This window comes from Peromyscus maniculatus, chromosome 2 (assembly GCF_049852395.1).
Source record: "Peromyscus maniculatus bairdii isolate BWxNUB_F1_BW_parent chromosome 2, HU_Pman_BW_mat_3.1, whole genome shotgun sequence".
Lineage (NCBI taxonomy): Eukaryota > Metazoa > Chordata > Mammalia > Rodentia > Cricetidae > Peromyscus > Peromyscus maniculatus.
In genome coordinates, this window is record NC_134853.1 from 32,710,148 (window position 1) to 32,734,090 (window position 23,943).

Genomic DNA, 23,943 nt, shown 5'->3' on the forward strand with positions numbered 1-23,943 from the left:
TGCAACAAAAGAAAATTGAGGCACACACTTAAAATTGTACACTGGAATATTTCAAAAGCGGCCACACACTCTCACATGGGGACACGATGCCTGAGAAGGCCTTCCTGGAAAGATGAGCACATGGGGAGTCTTGGCAGCCCATGCCACAGAGACTGACGCACTCAGGCACATGCATGCTGCTCCACTCAACGTGCTTGTGATTGTACGGCATGAATCATTTTAACTCCTCCCTAACCACATGCAGCTTCATTCACAACAACCTGACCCCAAAGCTGGCTGGCTGCCAAACCCACAGTGTTAAGTAGACGCCAAGTGTACCATTTTCTCAGGCAGCAGCCAATTAGCAACTGCTCTCCTGAATGCCATATGTATTATTTTTGGCTGCCTCATGGCAACTTTACATTGTGGGTTTTGTAATGTTTTAAAATATTTAAAAGACATTTATTTCTCCATATAGTTAATAACTCTAAACAAGAAACCATATAAAAGTAAACCTTGTTCTTATGGTGTAATTCAGTGCATCACTATTCATAGTTTGAGTTTTACTCAGTGGAACAATTAAAATCTCTCAGACAAGATGTCTCACACACACAGCAGCCAAATAAAATTAACACTTCCAATCCCACATTTAGGTGGGTTAAAATTGCGATGCATGTCCTCCAAGTCAAGAGTTTCAGTGGTCTGACCGCCTCCAGAGGGTATCAAAGACAACATCAATGTTATGGTTTAGACATCTCTCTCTTTCCCTTTTTGCTTTTACTTTAGGCTGTTAAACGGTTCAGAATGTCATTTTCTTACAAATGTTTGCACAGATAAAGCAGAGATGTAAATCATCAACATTTTTTTATCCATGTTTCAGCAAGCTCTTTTACGCTGCTACTGGAGCCCCCAAGCCTGCCTGTCTGCCTGGAGGCTCAGGCATGGGTGTCATGTGGCCTCACAGATGTGTGAAGAAAATGAAGATGAGTAGGAACATGGTAGAGACTGGACAGAGGAGCAGGCATGGAGGATGACATGCATCTTTCAAAGGCCCTAGGGTTGGTCTCCATCTGTAATGTCAAACTAAAGTTAAAGACTATAATCTAATCAGAATCCCTCATAACTTTTATCAATTTCAATTAAACCTACATTTTAAACTGCTTCTTACCAATGAGAAGCCTAGATATTCTAGTGCGTGGTCAGCACCTATCAGCATCTGGTTTTACCTTAGCGGGCCTATGAAAGGTCCTAACTATGAAGCAGCTTTCTAAATCAACATACTGTTTTTATTTATCCAAAATGAAAAGAAATGACTGCTCACACCTCAAGAGGCAGCACACGGACACAGGCCACTTCGTTCTGCACTTCAAGTGACAATCCATCTTGGACTCGACTCATCATTTCTAAGCCCAGTGTTTCTCATCCTACTCCCGTTCAAGGTATATTACATTTATACAGAATCAGGGACTCTAGTAAAAGATTAAAGATGAAAACAGACAGCCAGGGAAAGTGGGAGGTTTTACAGCATGCCGTAAAACTCAACCTCACCGTGGATCTACAGTAAGTAACCATGCTCTTTCAAACCTGGGGTGCAATCCATATTTCTTTAAAATAATTTTTCAGAATGACACCTCTTCCAGGTGGGGTCAAACAAACCACCATTATATGCACTATCATTTCCTCCGACTTCCTCCTTTCTAATCTTTCCATGCTGCCCTTTCCGTCTTGCTCTTAATGGACTCGAGGTCCCCTAAGTCTGGCTGGCATCGAAACACACAGGCCCAAACCTGCAGCAGTGGAGATGGTTTATTCTACCTCAGCTCTGCTCCCCAAAGCCATCTGTCTGCAACTCATCACTACCCACTGTCATGATCATCTGTTCTCGGAAGCACCCGCTGAAACCCACCAGAGGATCTAGAGCTGTCTGGGGGAAGCAAAGGGGCTCTGAGACTCCAGTTAGCACTAGAGCTGGTGAAGAACTGCCCAGGGGCCTGTATCTTCCAAATGTCCCCAAGTAAACAAAACACGATATTCTGTTTATGTGACCACACATGTACCATGGCCATGTTCTTGCTCTAGAGCCACAACTACAGCTGCTACTTACATTTCACATAAATATGTACAAGATGACTTCTTTTGCTTCCCTGGTAGTGTATGGGTCCATAAGCCTCAGAAGCAGCACTCAAGAACTGACTAAAGACATCTACTTTGTCCAGCCTCCTGCACCCCACACTACCTGTGAAGAAACTCTCCCATAATGTGAATGATGAACTCAGTGAAGGATGGGGTGGTAACTTACAGTTGCATGCATACACATGACACTGACGCTTACTCCTTACCAAGCATTTCCCTGGGTTCAACAGAACATTTGAAAAATACGTATTCCATTCATTTCCCCAGCAAGTGTAAGGAATCTTTTCGGTTTACATGAAACCACGTTTTACATGTATTAACCTATATGCCTCATTGTTCATTGACCAAGAACTTTCCATCAGGCAAGGAGCCTACTTCTCTAACCCTAACCCGGTGTGAAACAGCCTATAATAATCCCACACCTGAAAAAAACAATGGTCCAAACTATATTTCACCAAACAAAGGGAAAATATTATTAAATAATGAACAAAAGTTGAAAAACTATCCCAACAAAAATAATAAAGTACAGGTATAAATCCCTTTCAATTTCTGGTCTAACCTACTTCATACTCCAACAAAAAAAGAGAGTCACAGTCTACTTAGTAAGAAAATCAGGACATTCTAGGGAATGTGTCACCTTTATGGACAGATATCCACGGATTAGAACGGGTAGTACCTCCTTCATGAACAACCCCATGCAGCTTACCGTGGGCGTTAGAAGTCACTACAGACGTATGTGAGGACCGAGCATTTACTGTGGTGGTTCTCAACCTTCCTAATGCTGCGACCCCTTCACACAGTTCCTCAGGTCAGGACTGTACTTCATTTTGTAGTCTACTTTTTTATTGTTTGCTTCGATTCAGGAAAATTAGGACAAACATCTTGGAATTTAAAGTAACTTCTTATGGGGAAAATATATGATGTAAATAAGTGTAAAAACATAAAAGAATTTTAGGGAACAGAATATAGTTCATCCAGAATTTGCCTCTATACTTCTCACCTTGTGATCCAAAAAGGATTTGAATTATTTTCCCCAGATGAAAGCACATAGAAGTGCTGTGACTAAATGTGGGAAACTAAAGATCTTCTATTCATACATTCAAACTTACCTCAAAGTTTATATGCAAGGCCCCACCCTGGGTCTCAGGGATATTAACTTGTATTTAAGACAATATATAATGCAAAGCCACACCCGTTATCATGGTGCGCTAAGCTGAGGTGGCTGACTTTGGAACCCACTGAGGTCCTATTATGTTAGCACCCTCAGAACAGGCCTGAGGGGAGTTCACAGTCGGTTTCCATGGAACTGACAGACGGCCACACACAGTGACACACACTCTCTCTCTCTCTCTCTCTCTCACACACATACACACACACACACACACACACACACACACACACACACACACACACACACACACATTCGAGGGAGGGAGAGGAGAGCACGAGCACTCTTCTCACAGACAATTCTTAAATTATTCATGGTAATAGGAAGCAGACCAGCAAGCATCCACAGAAGCTAGAATCCACAGGAAAAAAATCTCAAATCTCCTTGTTTCCACGTACAACACTGTCCCCAGTGCTTTTAAAACTGAGAATTTAAAGCAATCTAGCAACCCTATGTTGAGATCGTCAGCAGTTTAAAGTTGGTGCCTGTTTCTGTCCAGTCTCCTTCATGGGTTTTCACGATCCTCTGAGAGACAGCAGCAGACGAGCAGCTGCCGACACTCCACTCTCCCTCACTCCAGTCCCCGTCTTCCTGAGGACTTTGCCTGTAGTTTTCTCCATTTGCAGATTCGCCAATAAATCAGTGGTTCTCTCAACCTGTGGGTCATGACCCTCTGGGGGTCGGACAACCCTTCCACAGGGTCACATATCAGATATCATACACATCAGATATTTACACTATGATTCACAACAGTAGCAAAATTACAGTTGTAAAGTAGCAGCAAAAATGATGCCATGGTTGGGGGTCACCACAGCAGGAGGGCTGTATTAAAGGGCACCAGCATTAGGAAGGTTGAGAACCACTGTAATAAATGCTGCATCCTCATATACATCTGTAGTGACTTCTAACGCTTTATGGTAAGCTACATGTGGTTGTTCATAGAAAATGGCACTATCTATTTCTGATCCGTCGATACCGGTCCATAAAGGTGAGCAGCGGGAAAAGGTAAGTGCTCCAAAGTGGGCAAAACAGAAAGAAAAGCCATGTCATACACCACGTGTAATCTCAATAGCTATGAATAATGGATCTAATTATAATTTGCAGCTCCAAATCTGCTGAGAACGGGTGCTGAAGTATTATCAGTTCAACAGAAATTACTGCACCCCATCCCAACAACATGCTAACTAGTCAAACAAGTCACCCCAGGTCGGTGAAGGGGACCTCTCTTTGAAGCATGCCAACTATTTAAATTTTACCATATATCTGTAACTCACAAATGAACAGTTCTAGAGTCACTAGGAAAGAGGCAACCTTTCCAATGAGGTGAGTGGTACTCGCGTCTGTTTCAACAAGTGGCAAATCTGACTGAGTTTCTATCATGTAACTCACCCGGGCGAGAACCCGCAATTCCAAAGTCACTAATAGTCTCCTGCTCACCCCACTTTCAAACTCAATTTGAAAATATCTTGATTTGTTGCCCTGATAGCTTTCATATGAACATGTGATGTATAAAAAGTGCACATCCCAAGGAACCTAAAAAAAGCAGACTAGAGTGGGAGGTACAGACAAGTCCACTGCTGGAGCAATGGCATTTTAATAACCTCTTTTTTTTTTTTTTCATGACAGGGGTTCTCTGTGTAATAGCCCTGACTGTCCTAGAACTTGGTTTGTAGACAAAGCTGACCTTGGACTCATGGAGATCCACCTGCCTCTGCCTCCTGAGTGCTGGGATTAAAGGCATGCACTATCACACCTGGCTGACCTCTTATTATTATCATCATTATTATTATTTTTAGATAAGATTTACTTTCATTTACATGTCTATGTGTGGATGTGACTGCAGGTGTCCTCTGAGGCCAGAAGAGTTACAGTTATAGGTGCTGTGAACAACAAGGGTGCTGGGAACTGAACTCTAGTCCTCTGGAAGAGCAGGAAGTATGCTTCACTGGAGTTTCCCTGTCCAGTCCCAACAAACGACTTCTTAACAGACATCCTGTGTAAGTGCCCATGGTCTCTGGCACTTTGTTGCTGCTGGTGGTGGTTTTGTCTGTCTACTTGGCTTGTTTTATTTTCCCTCATCTGACAGTTGATAAGCTTTGGGATAGCAATTTTAAGTCCCATAGTTCTGCCACTCTCCTCTTGGCTACTGGGAAACTGTACCTTGCATACATTTTACTGAAAGAAACCACATTTGCTCTACATATCAAAAGATGAAATTGTACTTTCACTCAACTTAAAGAAAAATAAAAAGAACTAGGTGGCTTGACTGGCTGGCCGATATCCACAGTATGTACTTTCCAGGGATACAAGCTCAGTGTCTCCCAAAGTGGGTAAGAAAAGCAACTGGTTGCAGCCGAGAACTTCCACTGGTTAGAGAAAACACTGGCGTTCATGCTAATGTCCCTCGGCCACCCGCTCACTGGCTGCCGCCACCCGCTCACCGGCTGCCGCCACCTGCTCACCGGCTGCCCATGGGCAGGTACTGCTGCTTACCAACATCAACTTTGTAGTGGAAATAAAGACAGTCTGAACACATAGCTATATGTGTAAAAAGTTGTAAGAGGTCTGATAAAACATCTCTGCCCCAGTAATAAACAGACTTTGCTGGGGGTCTTTCCAAAGGGGCCTCCCAAGCAATATCTTTTTATCAATACTTTTTATGGAAAAGGTAGTCTATAATTATGTAAGTCTTAAACATTTCTTAGTAGTATATGGGTTTCTTGCCTTCTCCAAACAGTGTTATAAAGGTTGATACATCTTTATTTCCTTGCTCAATGGAGTTCTGATTTCATTCTAGGTTAATTACCCAGCCTCCAACTTATATTGGCCTAGTATATCAGACAAGATCAGATATATCACCAGAAGTTCATTTTACAATAATGCAAATACTGAGCTTTTTTTGTTATTCTGAGAAATGGTAGAATAGGTTAGGCTTGAACTCCTGATCCTTTAGCACATGCCACGGTACCCAGCTCCACAGTGGGACCCTAAAAGAGCAGCAAACCACCGAAGACCACACCCCGTGGGTATCCATCGTCACACACAGTGCTCACCTGCTTTTTCACTGAACGACTGCTCATAATCTTCTCTACCACTGGGCCTTCTGCATCAACAGATTCCTGAAAGAGAAAGCGGTATCAATCCATCCAAATGGAAAACATCTGACCTGTGCTACAAAAGCAAGCAGGAAATCACTCCCCTCTGCCCATGCTTCCACGCCCTTTAAATCACTTAGTCCAAAGTCACTAGTGGGAAAAATTACTAAAACCAAGAAAAACCTCCTGCACAGAAAGGCAAAAGGAAGAGCTGTGTTTATGACTTCCTGATTGTGTGGTTAATTATGGAGACTAGCACGGGCCCCTCAAGCCACAGAGCACTCGGTCTAGCCGCCAAGACAAAGTAATCAGTGCACGCCAGCAACTTTTCTGCATCTGAAAAGCAACTTTTTAAAAAGCAACTTTTCTGCATCCATACTCATGGAGTCAATACTCCCGTCATTCTGTTACTGTAGGCAGCTTTTATCTACAGTTTGTGTAAAACACCGTCCAACAATTTAACAGAGAACCAACTGCCAACTCAGCACAAAGCTGCATATAACAGACCTTTCTTTCAACTGGCTACCAGTTTGTTAACTAAAGTTCAGTAATAGCAAAAAAATGAATAAATAAAATCTTTACAATAATCAATTCTATGTTACTTCTCGTGTTTCATACCAACTATTTTATCTATCATTTACATTGCACAGAGAATAAAGTGTGCCCTGCTGTGTACTCCGAGGCAGTAATTTCATAAAGGGGTTCTTACGGTGCCGAACAGCAGGAGGGAACGCGGTGGTTTATTACAGTTCCTCTACAGCACTGTGTTTCCAGAGTAAATTCAGTGCCTCATATTCTAGCTGAGACTCTTCCTCCTCAGCAGAGACCATTAATTTTCCAAAATTGTGTCAAATTGCATATCATAGCCTTGCATAAAAATAAATGTGAGTGAGCAGGGATTTTTAAGATACTACTAAACAAAGAATTTCCCACGGCATATCAGCCAACATTAGCATAATATTCCACCGCTCAAAGTCCACCTCTGCCACTGAACTGCTCAGATTCCAGGTACGGGATTCCAGTCCACCTTGAAAATCCATAGGAAAGCACACAAGCCTGGCTGCCAACCTGCTGCTCTGACTGTGAGGTGGTGGATGGAGAGTCTCTGCCAGCAGCATCTGCATCATCTGCCTCCTCGTCAGAAATCTTGAACTCCAAGTCTTCAGTGTATCGCTTCCGCTTCACCTGCCTGCTGGACCGCCTCTTCTAAAATGGAACCCAGCAAAGAGAGTTTAAAAGGCAACCTTTGGGGCTTCTTTACATGACACACAGTGGTAATACATTTTTTGGGGTTTTTTTTTTTTGTTTGTTTGTTTGTTTTTTTAATCTTAAAGAAAAACTGATGACTTCAATCTTGGAAGTCAAGTGAAAAGATCATTGTGGCAACCATAGTAATAAACTGGAGATCTAGGGTCCTGGGACCATGTCACTCTGCTGCTCCCGACAACAGTCCCTTCAACAAGAACACACAAACCGTGTTTGTTCCTCACTTGGCCAATCTCCATCAAGAGCAGTGGCCACACTGAGGTAGGTAGTGAATCTACGGGAGTCCAGCATACTCTTCTCTATTTTTGTATGACTGAAATTTTTAATGCAAAACGTCCCCTAAAATAGCGCATTAGGAAATAATCTATAGGCTATAAAGATTTATACAAATATTGTTATACTGTTATTTCCCAAGGTCCTCCAATGCACTTTAATTTTGGAGTGGAAAACAAAACAAAACAGTTCAGGGCAGGGGATGTATGCTTCAGTGATAAAGCACTCACTTATCATTCACAAGACCCTGGGTTCAATCCCTAGTACTGGAGGAAGAAAGTGGAAAGAAATGGGAACTGAAGGCACAATTCATAATGAGTAGCTATAAAAAGTACATTGGGTTTTGTTTTTTTGTTTGTTTGTTTGTTTGTTTTGAGACAGAGTCTTACTGTACAGCCATGGCTGGCCCGGAATTCATGATTATACCAAGCTGGGCTCCAACTCAGAGATCCACCTGCCTCCGTCTCCCAAATGCTGGGATGAAAAGTATGTGCCATACAACTTTTTACCATGCTCCTTAAAATTTAAAAGACTGGTAACAGCTAGCTAGCATTAGTATGACTGTTAGCAAAATGCACGCTTTCACTCTGTGGTCAAAATAGAAGCTAGCACAGCTTTTGCAGGACAATGCAGTCATGTCTGTCAATGTTTAAAACACACCAACCCTCTGACCTAGCAGTTCTACTTACAGGAGAATACAGAATATATTTGGAAATCTGTCCAAGGTAAACTGATGAACGAAAGCAAACCATGTAAGTAGCTTCAGATTCTACTTAATACAAATTCAAATTGTTCCTTTATTTGGATGTGCAGATGATCAATAACTTCAAGACAAAGAGAATGTACAACATCTTTACTTCTCTAGTCTCAACAAATACTCAGTGAGAAAATAAGTGTAGGTGCTTTTGCTAACAGAAAACAATCTGAAAAGAAATACAAACTGTTACCAGGTTTGGGGCTCTGAGTAAAGAGTAAGGGAGCAAGGGAAGGCTGTGCATTTCAATTTCAATCCTAAAAGAAAAATCCTGGAAACTTTTAAAGGGCTGAAAATCAAAATTCACAATGAAAGAATAAAGATACCACCGAGTAATACTGGGAATCGGTGCTTTTTAAAGACCTTCATGGGTTTTACAGCCAAACACTAAGATGGAAAAGCAGCAAAATGCTCATCACGCACTGGAAGACATGGCGGACACCGCCATTTCTCAGGGCAAGACCGCACCACCACACCATCTCACGGGCTGAGATGATACATTTGCGTCTGCTTTTTTAAAGATACTTTTGGTGACAAGAGCTGTGTATTGAAGAGCAGTTCTAAGTGTTTCGATGGCCTGGCTGCAGTGGCACCTCTTGAATGATTCTGAGTTAGAGTCGGCCTGTCATTTACTTTTGACAACCGACCAGGAAAGTCAAACTTTTTCATGCAAGTGCCTCACAGATGCACCACAGGAAGAAGCGTAATAAACAAGCAGTCTGCATCACTTCCTGTGTCAGACACCAGGAAGACAGCCTTCAGGGCAGGTCTCTGCGTGGCAGCCTGACTGGATGGTAAGCCCAGAGCGGTTACCGAGACAAGCAGACAGAAAACACCAAGCTTGGCTTGAATTGCTAAGCTCTCTTCTGCACCTGAAATACAGAAGGAAAAGAAACGGGAAGGGGGCAGAAGGGGAGGGGGGAGGGGTGGGGCAAGGGGAGGGGAAAGAAGGGGACGGGGAAGGGAGGGGAGGAGAAGGAAAGGAAAGAACGCCACCCCCAACTGGAGAGTCCAGTTTAGTCAGAATGCAGACTTTTACAAAGAAACAGCTGTGTTTGTGAAGCCATGATGGAATTTACTTAACTTGGGAAATAACTTTTGTTTTGTTTTGTTTTGTTTTGAGACAGGGTCTCCGTTTGTAACCTTGGCTGTCCTGAAACTTGCTATGTAGACCAGGCTGGCCTCAAATTTATAGAAATCTGTGCTAGGATTAAAGGTGTGCACCACCACATCCAGCCTGTGAGAATAATTCTTTTTTTTTTTTTTTTTTTTTTTTTTTTTTTTTTTTTTTTTTGGTTTTTTCGAGACAGGGTTTCTCTGTGTAGCTTTGCGCCTTTCCTGGAGCTCACTTGGTAGCCTAGGCTGGCCTCGAACTCACAGAGATCCGCCTGGCTCTGCCTCCCGAGTGCTGGGATTAAAGGCGTGCGCCACCAACACCCGGCCAAGAATAATTCTTAATATTATCCAAATATTATTGTCATAAAGCTCCTACTCTAAGCACAAATTAAGACAAACCATCCTCAAGGATACAATGAATTTCACTAAAAAATTTTTGTTTCAAACTTCTTAACCAACTTTTAAGAGGTACCTATTAGGGCCAGAGAGGTCGTTCGGTGGTTTAGAGGACTTGTTACTCTTGCAGAGGACCAGAATTCAATTCCTTGAACCCACATGGTGGACCACCACCATCTGGAACCATTCTACCCTCTTAGGTCCTTCTTTCAGTATGTTCTGTGACGTTATAGACACAAGTGCTGCTCAAGAAAAACACAACTCTCAGGGGAATTCTTTGTAAGTGGGCCACATATTACAAGTCCTTGGACCCTAGGCAGGAAGGCCTGGGAGCACACTAAGGGTCAGAGGAAGCCCAACCAGGTCCCAAGGACGACTGCAATGGGACTCAACAGTAACTGCACCCTGCTGACTCAGATGTCACTTGCACAAGCCACATTCCCAGCCATCCCAATAGGCCAGGATGGAGTGTTTCCAGGAAACCTATCAAGGAAACAATTCTTAACTGTCAGGTGGACTTGCGAGCCCTCTCTCAGCCCCTCTCAGTCCAAACAGTGAAGACAGCAAACTGCACACACAGGCACCCACACTCAGTTGCCGTTAGGAAATCACTGACTTGTTCACAGAAACTCTACCATGGATAGATCTCATCTCTGACCATCTAATGTCAAGAAGATAAGCTACAAAGTATATTTTGGTTTTTATTATGAAAAGATTAATGAGGGCAAGATAGATCGCTCAGTCAGTCAAGTGCTTGCCACACAAGCATGAAGACTCCACTTGGATCCCTAGGACAACAGAAAGGCACAGCATGGGGTCCAAGCTTACAGTTCCAGCACTGGGGGGTGGAGACAGAACCTCTGGGGCTCATTGGCCGGTCAAGGCTAACATACTTCCCAAACTCCAGGACAGTGAGAGATCCTTCTCAGGAACAGAAGGTGGATGACTCCCAAAGAATGACACCTGGGGTGGCCGCTGGCTCTCACATGAATGTGCACATTCGTGTGCACGTGTCCCTACATGTGTGCACACTCATGTGTGTGTGTGCGCGCATACACACATGCACACACAGAAAGAAATCAGCAAATAAAAATTGACAAGAAACCAAATTTTGGGGAAAAATTTAAATGTGAATGACACTTTAAATGAAGCAATATAACAGCAATGTTAAAATTATGAGAGCATAAATAAACGTCAAAATATATACTCATGGAAATAAAGGCAGCTTTTTGCTTTATTAATTTCAAAGCTCAGCAGCCCTGGAGTGAGCTGAGTTTCTGCTGGCCCCGGCTCTCTTCACTATGGATCTAACGTTCCAGACAACAATAAGGACATCGCACACACACCTGACAACAAAGCCGGCTGAACCTCATATGCTTTCCATGTGGCTAAAGTTACCCTGCTCCCCACCCGAGCGAGTGCAGGAGGGAATGCATTACCTGAACACCTGGGTCTTCGTCCTCTTCAGGAGCAGGGGATGGTGGGGGTGTTTTGTCCAAGTCTGAATTTTCAGAACCTTCTGCTTTTCCTTTGTTGACCTTTTTCTTCAAAGCACTTGCTTCTGAATCCGGTTTCTTATTACTAGAATTAAAAGTACATCACTTAGAGTTCACTTTCAGTGTGGTTTCCCACATGCCCCAAACCTCTCTCCACCAACACTGGTGGCGAGGGCTAGGTCGATGTGTGCTGGCCATTTTTCATTAGACGTTACTCCTAATTAATGTTTGACAGCCAAACTTGCAATTGATGAACTTCCTCAAACTTTTCACCTATTAAAAGTGAGTTCAGCCGGGCGTGGTGGCGCACGCCTTTAATCCCAGCACTTGGGAGGCAGAGGCAGGCGGATCTTTGTGAGTTCGAGGCCAGCCTGGGCTACCAAGTGAGCTCCAGGAAAGGCGCAAAGCTACACAGAGAAACCCTGTCTCGAAAAAACCAAAAAAAAAAAAAAAAGTGAGTTCAATGTAAAACTTTGAATACTACAGAGTATTGCTTGTAGCTCCTGCTAATATACCAATCCGTGATGAAAAACTGAGATGTTGCTTTGCTAAAAAGGCGTACACACCCTTTTTTAACTAAAGAAAAAAATACAACCTAATGACCATATCCTTATTTCTCTGGCATAAGTTTTAGACACTCCTTTAAAAATCCTAGGGAAACCAGTAATAGTAGTTTTTCTTACATCCCACTCACAATTGTTTAATAAAAATTCATTTCCTAGAAACGAATAATTTTATTTAATTGTGTTTTTGTTTACAAGCAAGTTTTGTTTTTTGTTTGTTTGTTTGTTTTGGTGCTAGGCATTCTGGGGCAATAATCACAACTGGCCTTTATTTTCCCCTGGTGCTAGCAACTGAACCCAGGGCAGGTGTGCTCCCACTGAGGACATGGCTAATGCTCACAGTCAGCAATTCTCCCAAAAGCTAGGTCTCTGAGAAAATTACATGTGTGTTTGTGTCTAACCAGTAACTAAGGCTCACTTTCCAAATGTTACTGAAAAACATCAGTAGTATTTGAATGCTACATCAAAACACATGAGTATACTCTGAGAGAAATAAAATTCTAGGGTTATCATCACCCCCAAAACCCTTCCTCAGCATTCCCCAAGAGCAAACACTAAGTGCTCCCTTGAATCTACACTCTGGATCCAAGACTTCCAAACATCAGTTATCATTTGTTACATATACAACACAGAAAATAATCCAAAAATCTACAAAGGTTTTTTTTTTTTTTTTCTATTTCCAGGAGCCTCAAATTCTAAGTAGCTTAACAAACAAAGATATATTTCAAAACCCTACATTTATTAAATTTTATAAAATCCCAAAGAGCACACTGAGAGAATGCACTAAACAGCGTGTTGTCAGAGACACTAGGAAGAGGCTGCAGCAGCCAGTGATTCTGAGTAAAGATGTGTCACATTGAACACCCCCAAAGTATGTCAATAGTGTACCCAGCACACGTCTAAGACGGGCTTTCCCACTCACAATGCTTGGGGCATCTTAAACCTGTTATCTTTATATACTGAGTTTATTTTGATATGGGAGCATTTTAGCATAGCAAACAGCTACATCATGCAACAACTCAAAACAATTCAAGACGATCACAAATAGCAGTTTCATTTTGAACATTGATTTTATTTACAAAAAGGTGGTCTGACTCAGTCAAAGATCCACAGACAGCATAATATTTTTTAAATTAAAAAATTCATGCAGCATTTCCTGACGCGAGTGTCCTGGTGTTTACGCTACACACGGACAGAAGTCTCCCCTACCATGAGGCTCCATTTCCAGCATTTATTTCCGCTCTAACTGCCACAAATTATACAATACTACAGCTGAACACTGGGCCCCTTTCCTTTCATCTGCACGCCAAGAGCAATCAGATTACCCTGGTAACCAGCGGTCACATGACCAGCACCTGCTCTTTTGGCTGGATGCCACTGACTAAAGCCATCTGCTTCCCTCAATCAGCTTTCAAACATTCTCAACACCTGCGCTGCAGTGTTTTGTGGTTTCTTTTATCAAATCAGTGCAAAACTGCTTCCAAAACTTTACATATTTCTCGAATTTGTTTAAATCAGAGGTAGGTCTGTCAAAGAGTTGAACCATTGCCAGGTAAACTGAGCTGGCAGTGAGTACCTTCCATGGTGACCTCGCTCAACCAGAGCAAAGGATAGAGTTCACTTTGGTGGGGTTTCGGGCCCTGCAAGCACCAGCCTGCAGGAGTGAGAGGCTGACTGTCTGGACGCCACCCAGAGCCAGGTTTGAGGAGACATCTATTTGCTGGGGACAGAAGCACTAATGACTTTCCATCTGCTCTGTCCAAGGATGAGCTGCACACAACCTCCAAGATGGCTGAGAGTCCGACAGCAGCTCCTCAAATGCTTACACAACCCTCACGGCCAAAGAAGCACTTTCCGGTCTGAGACTGCAAGAGGCAAACCCATCAGACCTCACAACGTTCATGTTGAGGAACGGCTCGGTCCTCCCACACAAGCACCCCAAGAGGGAAGGCTAAGAACTCTTCACCCAAAGCCTTTATAATCCAGGACAAAGTTCAATTACTTACATTACATTGTCCTTGTTGTGATTCTGGTATAATCTGGGTTCCTATGAAGTGCTGCATTCAAACTGCTTTAAGCTGAGTAAAACTGAAGTCCATTTTTTTTTTCCTGCCAGAAGTACTACAGAACGGTGCTTGCCATCAGCAAGAATCAGCCTGAGTTCTAACTGTCACATTTCCAACTGTGGCTCTGGACAAATCACTTAGCGTTTTCCTGCTCCTCCGTTTCCTCATCTATAGCATGAGGTTAATATCTGCAACTGCTAGGGTTTCTATGAGTTTGAGATGAGAGAAGAAAGATGAGGAAGTGCTGGGTAGAGAGGGTCACACTCTGCACACCCTGGAAGACGAGGATCACATCAGAGAGAAGCCCTCTGGCTGGGACTCTGACCCACCAGTGCCAGCTCAGCTGAGGACCTCAGAGAGGATGCCATGAGCATCAAGGCTCACTTCAACATGCATGGTCAATCCAGTCACTAGCCTCAAGAACAAACAGCACCCACCCCATGCCCACTGCCACTACCTCAGCCACACACGTTTCATCCCAGCCTGGACCACAACAATCATGGCCACATCACCCTCGTACTCCATGGGAAGGGTGCCCAGCATGAGACCAGTGGAAAAGGACAGAGTCCACTTCAGAATCATTCTGTATGTATCTGTGAGGTCCAAACTGGTCTTTTCTGCCAAACTCCAAACATAACCACACACACCCTCGTCTTCCAAACTATATTCGAAGCTTGAATATGCAAACAGACAGCTGCCCTGGTTGTAGGGATCAGACCATTGTTAGGAGCACCCCTACGCCAGCACCGCGACCCTGACAATGAAGCCACTGAGCCGTGCTTGTAGACACAGAGCTTCGCTGTCCCTCCAGCAGTCGCAGCGACGCCGACTCGGCTCCCCGGCTTGTCACCCAGCAATCTAAAAGTAGAGTCACTAGAAAAGCCAGGCCCTCACAGGCCACACTGCTTCCTCCCACTTCTCTCCTTAACCTGCTCTACCTCCTGGATCAGCATCCTGCTGGAGCCGGAACACCATCAGCAAACTCACCTCCACAGGTGACTACAGTAAAACCCGCTAAGTGTTTACACCCAAACCCAGCACAGGATGCCTGCAAGTCTCCAGGCTGGGGTCCCTGCCTTCTCCAACCTTTACAACTTACAGCAGCCGCTTCCTTTGTGCTCCTTACAGCTTCATTTTGCAGACTTACATGGTGAGCGCTAACCCCCTCTGGCCTCCGGGACCCTGAAATCTACCTACTCGTCTGCAAGACTTAGCTGACAGATCACTCAGTCCAAGAAACATTTTCAGAACACCACAGTAGCTAGATTGGGTAGGATTTCAAATTCCTACAGGTCACATGGCATACAAATACTAAAAGCAAAAAAATCGGTGTTAACGTTACTGAATTATATTAAAATTAACGCATGGTATGTCTTTCATCAACTATCATGTGAGCTACAAGAAAAACTATCTTTGTGTCCTAGTGCCTACTTAGAGAGGCTACTAGGTTTCTTTTCCTACTTACTAAACAGTTTAATAAGTACAGGGCTCTTTTTTCTTTCTTTCTTCCTTTTCCCCCATGCAAGACGGGTTTCTCTGTGTACCCGTCTGTCCTGGAACTCACTCTGTAGCCCAGGCTGGCTTCAACCTCAGAGATCCGCCTGCCTCTGCCTCTTAAGTGCTGGGATTAAACGTGTGCACCACCACCACAAAGCTACAAAGCTTTTTCCTATTTTCCAACACACATACACACCCCCACACACCCCACAACACCATAAAAATTCTAAACCACAAGCCTGTGGCAGCAGGACGGCCCAGCGGGTAGAAGTGCTTACCACACAAGCCTGGGGCTCCGAGTTCGATCCCAAGAACTCACGTCACGGTCTCCTCGGACCCCACATGCACGCTGCGCGGTGTGCTTGGATATACAATAAAAATAAGTACTTTTAAAGGATAAACAAGAGCTGGAAGAGCATCTCTCTTCATGATGAGCCATCTATAAAGCGCAGTGTAACGGAGCCGAAGAGCTGGCTGAGCAGGCTCAGCTGGCAGAGTGGTGTCTAAGGCGTACAAGGCCCTGGTCTGCCCTCAGTAACTACACAGTACAGAGGCACACACTCCCATTTCCAGAACTTGGGGGGCAGAAGCAGCAAAATTAGGATTTTAAGGGTAAACTGGGTTACCTGAGACCTTGTCTCAAAAAAAGAAAGAGAAAGAAAGAAAAGAAAAAAAGAAAGGGAGGAGAGGAAAAATTAAATGAAACTAAATTGTTAACAAATGAGTAAAACAGGAATTTTTCAAAAGCAGTATAATAAACACCATTTATAAATAACATCCCCAAGTCAAAGCTCTTTCTTCTTCTATTTCCCCAATCTGCAATATGACAAAAATAAAAATACAGCTCTAACCCACCCCCTACTCAGATGCAGAGCCTCCACTCACGCTAGCAAGCCCTGAAATCAAACATAAACCCAGTGATGTCCCTGGAAATGTGAAAGGCCACTGTTGTCTCTGCATTCTCGTGTTTCACACTTTGTTATGAGAGCAGACTCACACTGGCCAGCACTGGGGTCCTCAGGCAACAGCCAGGCTCATTAGTTCTTTTTTTTCTTTCTTTCTTTCTTTCTTTCTTTCTTTCTTTCTTTCTTTCTTTCTTTCTTTCTTTCTTTCTTTCTTTCTTTCTTTCTTTTTTTTTTTTTTTGGTTTTCTGAGACAGGGTTTCTCTGTATAGTTTTGGTGACTGTCCTGGATCTCGCTCTGTAGACCAGGCTGGCCTTGAACTCACAGAGATCCGCCTGGCTCTCTCGAGTGCTGGGATTAAAGGCGTGCGCCACCACCGCCCGGCCAAGCTCATTAGTTCTACAATTATCCCCAATGCCATCAAAGCATGCACTACCCTGAGGAGAACATTTCTGTAGTTTCTGTACAATCCCTAAAACACAAACTCCATATTCAGGGTTGTGTTGTCCTGTGGTGGTGTTCTTGGGATTCCACACTTCTAGAAGGATTCCTATTTAGCTGAAGACACAGCTGTCCATAAATAGACTGGGGGCTGTTGTCTAAGACAGGGCTGGTGGATCATAGTTGACCAACACTTGTTTGAGGAACTGTAAGCTTTCTAAACAAGGCTTTATCCAAAGAACCAGAACTTACTAGAAAGTCGGGGCTGGCCTGATTTATGACAAAACAAAATGCAGTTAAACAGTCATTAGTGTCAACCTGTGAACATATGTTCTCGGAAGAAACTTTAAAAAGGAGCCATATTATGAAACCAAATGTGATGAGGAATACGGTCAATTAATAAAGGCGACTGGACAGTGGGCGGGAGTTAGCAACCGAGCAGACCCTTCAGATGAAGTAAGTTAATGAGGATTCTCATTACAGTGGGAAAATCAACCTTGAGACTTAGGTCAGGACCACTAATCTGAGACATTATTAGGGACTCAAGCTTCTCCAAAATATTACACCATTTTCCTTAAGAAGAAGGGCATTGATATGCTGGAGGGGAGTGTGTGTGTGGCGCATGAACTTGAGTGCACATGTGTGCGGTGGGAGGGGTCAATGTCAGGTCTCTCCCTGACCCGGAGCTCGGTGGCTAGGCTGACTGCCAGCAAGCTCTAGGGATACACCTGTTTTTTGCCTCCCCAGAGCTACACTTACAAGTCCATGCCATCACATGCTTTTTATATAGGTACTGGCTATCCAAACCCAGGCCCCTATCCTTGCACAGGAAGCAAGATCTCACTGTAGCCTAGACTGGCCTTGAACTTGTGTCTCAGCCTCCCAGACAGCTTGGACTAGGTGTGAAGTAACACATCCAACAACAACAAAAGACTTTCTAATAAAGTGAAGCTAACAGGTAAGAGAACGGCCACATAGGATGTGGAACAGAAGTCTGTGGTTTAACAACTCTGGCTGCCATAATAGAATGCAGCCTGCTGTTGGACTCCAGGGCTTAATGTTGATTAAAAAGTGCAACCAGCTCCGCAAATCAAGAGCCCTTTAAGCCCTTATGTGCTGGCTAGTCTTCTGTCCATGTGACACAAGCTAGAGTTATCTGAAAAGAGGGAACCTCAACTGAGAAAATGCCTCCGTAAGATCCGTCTGTTCTGTAAGGCATTTTCTTAATTAGCAATTGATAGAGAAGGCCCAGCCTATTGTGAGTGGTGCCACCCTGGGCAGGTAGTCCTGGGTCCTATAAAACAGCAGGCTGAGCAAATCATGGGGAGCAAGTCAGTAGGCAGCACCCCTCTATGGCCTTTGCCTCAGCTCCTGCCTCCAGCTTGCCACCATGTTTGGTGCCTGTCCTGACTTCTTTTGGTGATGAGCAGTAATTTAGAAATGTAAGCAGAATAAACACTTTCATCCCCCAACTCGCCTTTGGTCATGGTTTTTAGTTGCAGCAACAGAAACCCTAACTAAGATACCTTACTACTTAGTGAGCTTTCTAAACAGTGAAAATTAGAAGTAACATTAAAAAACCAAACCAAAGAAACTAGTAAATTAACCTCAGCGTAATAAAGGCTTTATGAAAAATCTACAGCCAATGTTCTACTAAATGGGGCAACCTGAAAGACTGACTCTTTCTTTTCGGGGGGGGGGGGGGGTCTCACTATATAATTAGGGTTGGCCTGGTACTTGGGGTGATCTGCTTGCTTCTGTCATGCTATTTGAAGTCTTAGCTAGAGCAGTGAGGTAAAGAAACAAAGAAGAGTGATACACATTATCTCTACTTGCACACCATACAATCCTGTCTGTCTTCAGAAGGCCTAAAGACACCACTGTAAGACTCTTAGACTGACAAACACTTCAACAAAGTAGCAGGATCCAAAGTTAGCGTACAAAAACCAGTAGCTTTTCTATGTATTAACAACAAATTTGCCAAGAAAGAATTGGAGTGGAGGAATCAAATTAGCTTTTAGAATATTTTAAGAAAATTTGGAACTAGGAATGAACTCAACCAGTGCTATAAAAGACCTATTTGATAACAATTTTTTTTTTTTGATGTTGAAGGTGGTAAACAAGACATTCAAAGGAAAGACGTCCCATGCTCATGGATGGTAGAATTAATGCTGTGAAAATGTGTGTATTACTGAAAGTAATCCCCGTAAAAATTCTAATGACGTTCTACACAGAACAACAACAACAAAAGTAATCTCAAAATCATACAGACACACACACACATACACCCCAAAAAACAAACAGTCAAACCAACCCAGAGCAGAAAAAGCAATGCTGGAGTTACCACAATACCTGATTTCAAAATGTACTACAGAGCCATAGTAACAAAGAACAGTAAGGCATAAATATGTATCTAGAGCAATGGGACAGAACAGAGGACCCAGCAATGAACCCAGACAGCTACTGTTCCTAATTTTTGACAAACATCTCAAAGACATACTCTGAGAAAAAGCCTCTTCAACAACGGGTGCCAGGAACATAGAATATCCACCCTGCAAAAATCTCAATCAAAAATGGATCAGAGACCTACTGGACTGGTGCTCACCCTTCCTAATGCTGCGACCCTTTAGTATCGTTCCTCATGATGTGGTGACCCCAAACCATGAAATTATCTTCACTGCTACTTCATAACTGTAATTGTGTTACTGTTAAGACCTGAGACTCTGCAAGTTCCACAGCCAAAACCAGATGCAGGTATAAACAAGGGCATTTGCTCTACAAGGACTCCTATAGCTGAGGACATAATTTCAAAATCTGACATATAGTCACAAGTGCAATTAAAAATCTCTACACAGCAAAGAAACAGCCAGTAGATCAAAGACAGCCAATGGGATGGAAGAAAATCTTACCAACTATGTATCTGACAGAGATTAACATTTATAATCTATAACTCCAAAAAACCATCCAATCAAACAAAATGGACTGAACAGACAATTCTCCAAAGAAAAGCATGTAGGTGACATGAAATACATGAAAAAATGCTCATCATCCTTCACCATCAGGGAAATGCAAATTGAAACTGTCCTGAGATTTCATCTCACTCCTCAGGTAGCTGGATTCAAGAAAACCAACAATAACAAACGCTGGAGAGGATGTAGGCAAGGAGGAGCCCTAACCACTCCAGGTGGGAATGTAAAATGGGCAGCCACTGTGGCAATCAGGGAACAGGTTCCTCAAAAGACTGAAAACCTCAGCTCTATCCCTCCTGGGTATATGTCTGACCCAATCCAAGTCAGCGCACCACAGAGAAACACGCACATCCGTGTTCACTGCAGCACTATTCACAATAGTCAGTGAATGGAAACAGGCTGAGATGCCTATATAGACAAAGAAAACATGATATGTACATATGTGTGTGTACAGTCGTAAGGATGAATGTAATTATACCATTTGCAGAAAAATTAATAGATAACATCATGTTAAACAAAACAGGCCAGAGGCAGAAAAACAACTCACGTTTTCTCTCCCATGTGCAACCTAGATCCATGCATGTACGCACATGCACAAACACATACACACACAACCAGAAGGGGGTACTCTTTGCGGGAAAATGATGGATTGGGGAGGAACTGGGCAAATATGAACAAAGCACAATGACATGTCTATTAAAATACTACAGTGAAACCCATTTTGTATGCAACTTAAAGTTAATTTTAAAAAGCACAAAAGTTTTGAAAGAACAATTAAATCAGCATAAAATGTGGTGCATCAAAAAGTAAAATCAGCCCTATAAAATAAAATAAAAAATTTAAAGCCCTACTATCACAGTGTACCTAAAGCATAACTAGTATATAATAAACAGCAGACAGCAGAATAAACTAGTGAAAAGGGGAGTGGTACAAGTTGAATATCAGATAACACACCATCACACCAAGAAAACCAGCCCTACTCTAGCAGAGGCCCTAATACCTGTCCTGGGACCAGGCAACCTAGTGCTTTGTGTTCTCACTTACCCTGAAGTGCCCACATGCTTGACGCCACACAGGAGCCTTGACACCCTAGCTCACACACACTCCCTGACTCCACACAGAGTTCCTGACACCCTAGCTCACACACACTCCCTGACTCCACACACAGTTCCTGACACCCTAGCTCACACACACTCCCTGACTCCACACAGAGTTCCTGACACCCTAGCTCACACACACTCCCTGACTTCACACACAGTTCCTGACACCCTAGCTCACACACACTCCCTGACTTCACACACAGTTCCTGACACCCTAGCTCACACACACTCCCTGACTCCACACACAGTTCCTGACACCCTAGCTCACACACACTCCCTGACTTCACACAGAGTTCCTGACACCCTAGCTCACACACTCCCTGACGTCACACACAGTTCTTGACACCCTAGCTCACACACTCCCTGACTCCACACACAGTTCTTGGGACCCTAGCTCACACACACTCCCTGACTTCACACAGAGTTCTTGACACCCTAGCTCACACACACTCCCTGACGTCACACACAGTTCTTGACACCCTAGCTCACACACTCCCTGACTCCACACACAGTTCTTGGGACCCTAGCTCACACACACTCCCTGACTTCACACACAGTTCCTGAGACCCTAGCTCACACACACTCACTGACTTCACACACAGTTCTTGACACCCTAGCTCACACACACTCACTGACTTCACACAGAGTTCCTGAGACCCTAGCTCACACACACTCCCTGACTTCACACAGAGTTCCTGAGACCCTAGCTCACACACACTCCCTGACTTCACACAGAGTTCCTGACACCCTAGCTCACACACACTCCCTGACTTCACACACAGTTCCTGAGACCCTAGCTCACACACACTCCCTGACTTCACACAGAGTTCCTGACACCCTAGCTCACACACACTCCCTGACTCCACACAGAGTTCCTGACACCCTAGCTCACACAGACTCCCTGACTTCACACAGAGTTCCTGACACCCTAGCTCACACACACTCCCTGACTCCACACAGAGTTCCTGAGACCCTAGCTCACACACACTCCCTGACTTCACACAGAGTTCTTCGGACCCTAACTCACACCCACTCCCTGACTCCACAAGAGAGCTTTGGGACTTAGCTACCACATCCCCATGGTTTCTTCACCTTACTCCTTTTGAGGAAGGAGGAGAACTGTGAGAGGGAAACAAAAAGAACTTGGGTTTACTACAAATAACACAGGATGTTAACAAAAACTACTAGCATTAAGTTCTATGAAAGTCGCCGGGTGGTGGTGGCGCATGCCTTTAATCCCAGCATTTGGGAGGCAGAGCCAGGCAGATGTCTGTGAGTTCGAGGCCAGTCTGGGCTACAGCATGAGTTCTAGGAAAGCTCAAAGCTACACAGAGAAACCCTGTCTGGAAAAACGGGGAAAAAAAACAAAAAGAAAGAAAGAAGAGTTCTATGAAAGTCACTATATAAAACACCCAGAAAAGAGCCCTTTACATTTTTGCCTTAAAAAGGTGTTGCTATTGCAGGGAAGGTATGTCCTTGGTACAGTAAATATTAGATTTTTAAGAAAGGAATAGAAAAGAAAACTGAAAAGATCCCAAAGCTTAATTTGACTTCATGTTTCAAATACATGTGTCATCTTTACATTCTACAATCAGACTTCCAGGCATGGCAGCCTAACCTGATGCAAACCTGCCTGGCCTCCCGTGGCAGGTTGTGTCTCAGCAAACTTTCCTGTAAACACCAGCTATGCTTGGTGTCGGCCTGGGCCATCTGAAGCCAACATCAGGACCCTGCCTAGACTGTTGCTATAGTGTTGCTCATTTTCTAGAGGACATCTTATTCGTTTGTTTGTTTACTTATTTAGGTGTGAGAACAACAGAAAACTTTTCTGAAAGAATTAAATTCTTAACAGTAACACATTCTAAAGCAAAGAATTTTACCATGTAGTTAAGAATTAACACTGAAGATCTACATTGTTTTGTGGACTCAATTAGAAAGTAGAACATGGAGAGGAAGTATAGTCAGCTAAGATGTCTTTTCCCCAAAGCCCAACAGAGACATGAGCCACTTTGGCTATGTGACACTGTCTGGACCTGCAATCCAGCACAAAGGATGAACTCAATTAGACATTCCGGTGCCGACCCAAACCAAAACTTCCCAGGAGCCTCTCAGAGCACACCGTGAGTGCCACACTGAGGGATGCACACCTGACCACTTGTGCCATGTTCTGAGATGTCACTTTTATTTATGGACAGCACTCCGGAGGTCACTTTGGCACTCAGAATCCCACTCTCTGGGCTCACAATTATCTTCTCTGATCTGCCAGGGTGGCTAACACAAGGGAGACATGCTACCCATGCACATTTGAATCAGGCGCAATCGGCAGGATGAAAATTAGGCAGACCAACACAAGAGAGAAAAGCACCACCATCTAGCCAAACAGGGAAGATAGACCACTGTGAACAACACTGTTCTCTCTAATTCAGGACCACAATAAAATACAACAAAATCATACTCTAGTAGATGTTTAAGGGTTTAATGCTTCTAACTTTTGAAGAACTAAAACTTTATTCCTTAATTCATAGTATTTCCTTATCTAACATTTCAGAGCTAAAGCCACATGTAGACAGGGAGGACAGCAGGGAAGGTGTGTGGTTCTCTAAACAGTGGCTTTGATATCCAGTGACTCCAGGAGGGCTTTGGCTAGGCTCAGGCTAACCTGCCAAACATCTTTACACAACAGGAGACAAACATTGCCTTGTACAGATTTTCCTGTTTTTCCAGAGCA

At 43.6% G+C, this 23,943-nt stretch overlaps 1 protein-coding gene across 5 annotated transcripts in view; it reads right to left on the minus strand.

Moving 5' to 3' along the window:
• Chd7 (chromodomain helicase DNA binding protein 7) overlaps positions 1 to 23,943 on the minus strand; it is a 183,986-nt gene that overhangs the window by 56,478 nt on the left and 103,565 nt on the right. For all 5 annotated transcript variants that reach the window (XM_076563932.1, XM_076563930.1, XM_076563931.1 and 2 more), the window contains exons 4-6: positions 11,620 to 11,761; positions 7,444 to 7,581; positions 6,334 to 6,399 (exon numbers count right to left, since the gene is read on the minus strand). In XM_076563932.1, coding sequence (XP_076420047.1) covers positions 6,334 to 6,399; positions 7,444 to 7,581; positions 11,620 to 11,761 — 346 coding nt within the window. The remainder of the gene's footprint in view (positions 1 to 6,333; positions 6,400 to 7,443; positions 7,582 to 11,619; positions 11,762 to 23,943) is intronic.